Source organism: Octopus bimaculoides, chromosome 8 (assembly GCF_001194135.2).
Source record: "Octopus bimaculoides isolate UCB-OBI-ISO-001 chromosome 8, ASM119413v2, whole genome shotgun sequence".
Lineage (NCBI taxonomy): Eukaryota > Metazoa > Mollusca > Cephalopoda > Octopoda > Octopodidae > Octopus > Octopus bimaculoides.
In genome coordinates, this window is record NC_068988.1 from 66244912 (window position 1) to 66248386 (window position 3475).

Sequence of the window (3475 nt, forward strand, 5' to 3'; positions counted from 1 at the left end):
ATATATATATATATATATATATATACACATATAAACAAAATCGTTCTAGACTCTTGGAAACTGTATATCAGCTATGTATCTTTCTATCTCGATCACTAGTCGAGTGGTGTCGAATCATCAGTATTTTCTTGAGCTATGGTCTTCTCGATGAATGGACGACAAATGCTTAAATTATATATGTTTCTGTGTGAGTGTAACACACTTCGCTTTGCCTACAACTTTAAGCTTCATTTCATGCTCCCTTAAACCAATGCTTAAGGAGTGTTTCCATATACATATTCCAGGACAATTTTTATATTATATTTATAATAAGAATTGCCCGCACTCAATAAATATTCTGTTATACTTAAAAGCACTTTAAAATAACAGCTTTAAATTAGCACACGTTCACAACTACACGCACACTCCCAAATACACACGCGAGCTCACTGATGCACGCAAGCATACACAACCACGTTCATACACATACTTATATATATCGTTTTTTATTGCATTTGCAGCAAGGCGGCATCAGAGAGACCATGGTACCGTGAAAATGATACAAAGAACGATATTGCAAAGAAAGCATTCGAAGCTTTGATGACCGTAACTTTAAGGAAACCGGACAGCCCTGCCTATAAGGTGTTCTCTCAGAAGGTAAAGGAAAGAGCTCAGATGAACGGCAGCAATTTTACATATGGAGAAGAAGAGGTTTGTCATATTTATTTTTTTCAACACTCATACCATCTCAAAGCAATGTGAACCACAAGGCAAAATACATTTATTTCCCTTAAATTTACCACAAGGTGAATTACAGACTTTGTAATTGTTTTTCATATAGGCACAATTTCTCTGACTAGTTGGGAGTGTTATTCAATTAATTCACATAGTAATTGAATGGTATTTTATTTTATCCAACCCTGAACGATCAAATGCGAAATTTTTCTCGGCACGATTTGAACTCAAAAAATGAAGAACCGGAAAAATCTCTGCACGTCATTTTGTCTGACGCTCTAATGACTCGGCTTTAATTCTGTCTTAACTAAATCATGATCCAACGTGGAAAACTCTCAAAGGTCATTCGACCTGCTAGAAATATCAGTTAAATATCTATCAGATTCCCCACATCTTAGAAAGAGACACATAAGAATGTAGAAGGGAAAAAGATGGCATTGTCAAAGCTGTAATGTTTTCGATCAAATATTTGATGAATCATAGATTTACTCGGTCAGAGTTGACCTGAGGCTAAATAACAACAACGGTAACGGAATGCTCGATGTTAGATTGAGTGAAACAAAATACGTAATGGTTAGGATTGGAAAGATTTTGATGATCCATAACGTTCTTCAATTCGGGCATATAGAAGCACAAGAATAAATACGAATAATATCAAGTAGAGGTTAGTATTTTTGTACTTTTTAATTGGGAACTTATTGTATTTCACCATCTTTTTAAATGGGGTTTCTCAGGTTCTCAAGCCCAATTTAGTAGGAGGTCGTATATGCGACATTCACCTGAGTGTCGCATATACACAGTGTGCATTTCTGTATACACACACACACACACACACACACACACACACACACACACACACACACACACACACATATATATATATATATATATATATATATATATATATATATATATATATATATACATATATATACATATTTTTTCATAATCATGTGAATTCCTATGTGTAGAACACAAATTCGTTAATAGTTTCTGAAAATTCCAAGAGCTAACAAAGGCATGAGGGCCTCTGTGGGGAGATTAAACTAGAATTCCGCCATATCCGTTTGACCCTGACTAGTGGAGACGAGCGTAATGGTTGCTGCTTATTCTATTATACAAGAACAACATTTATTTACAAAAGTAATAAATAATATTCAAATATAAACATAAAGACAAATATATAAATAAAGCTATCTGATTTAAAAACACATCAGGAATATTGCAACATGTATTGTCCATCTGTCCACACAGACCCATATTTTGGTATGGAACAATAAAATAGACAGGCGAATTAGCGAATCATTCATTTCGTTTGTTAAGATATTTTCAGATTACTAAGTATTTGGTAATTTATTTGGAAATTCTCTTCTAATCAGCCGCAACGATAATTCACTTCTGAATACGCTTTTGACATCCACGTTATCTTTGCAATAGCATGAGGCAAATATCCACACTCAAGGAGCTACACAGACACACACGCACGCACACGCACACACACGTACGCGCACGCACACACACACACAGACGTACGCACAAACACACATATATATCATCTATCTATCTATCTAATCTATCTATCTATCTGCTTGCATTTTGTCCGTTTCTCCGTCTGTTAGTCTGTATGTATGTTTGGATATATACATGTTTGTATGTATGTATGTATCTTTGTATGTATGTATGTATGTATGTATGTATGTATGTATAAATGTGTGTATGTATATGGGAAAATAGCTGTCAGCGAAAGATGGACCAATTGCAATCTGAGAAAGAGTAATAGACTGTAGCAGTAGGCGCAGCAGCATTAGAAGCAAGAGTAGATACAGCAGCTGCAGCAGCAGCAGCAGCAGCAACAGCAGCAGCAACTGCAGCAACGGCAGCAGCACCGGCAGCAGCAGCAGCAGCAGCAGCAGCAGTAGTAGTAGTAGTAGTAGTAGTAGTAGTAGCAGCGGCAGCAGTATTACTAGAAGAAGAAGAAGAAGAAGAAGAAGTGAAAGGGAAAGAAAATAACAGAAAAAGAAAAAAGAAATGGAAGGAAAAGAACAAGGGGAGGAGGAGTAGGCGTAGGACGAGGTGGAGGAGAAGGGTGACGAGTGGAGAAGAAGAAGAAGAAGAAGAAGAAGAAGAAGAAGAAGAAGAAGAAGAAGAAGAAGAAGAAGAAGAAGAAGAAGGAGGAGAAGAAGGAGGAGAAGAAGAAGAAGAAGAAGAAGAAGAAGAAGAAGAAGAAGAAGAAGAAGAAGAAGAAATAGAAGAAGTGTTGAGATGTTGTCGGAAACACTACTTTTAGCTGCCGCTATAACAATCGTTGCCGTCGTGAAGAGAGACATTGAAATGTATAATGAAAGTTTGAGGGAAAACATCGAGTTGGAAGGTTTAATGCATGTTTTTTTTCTTCTTTCCCAGCCTGTTAGCTGAGTTTCTGTGTCATAGATGTGCATTATACTGCATTAAACTGCATTAGATTGCATGCTAAAAATGGGATTGCAGCAAACATAATGACTACGTTCCTTCACTGTTGCCATTAACCAACAATTACCGTGCTTGGAATTGAGACCCATTGAACCTTAGCCGTGTGCCAGATCACGAAGCTGGATTCAGCAGCATATGTGTATGTATATGTATATGTATGCATGTATGTATAAACACATATACGTAAGTATATATATATATATATATATATATACATATACATATATATATATGTGTGCGTGTGTGAGTATGTGTGTTCGCGTGCGTGTGTATGTATACATAAATATGTATA

At 36.3% G+C, this 3475-nt stretch overlaps 1 protein-coding gene across 2 annotated transcripts in view; it reads left to right on the forward strand.

Moving 5' to 3' along the window:
* The window catches only part of LOC106867807 (atrial natriuretic peptide receptor 1), an 822997-nt gene that overhangs the window by 405740 nt on the left and 413782 nt on the right, over nt 1-3475 (forward strand). For both annotated transcript variants that reach the window (XM_014912829.2, XM_014912828.2), the window contains exon 3: nt 501-690. In XM_014912829.2, the coding sequence (XP_014768315.1) occupies nt 501-690 (190 nt within the window). The remainder of the gene's footprint in view (nt 1-500; nt 691-3475) is intronic.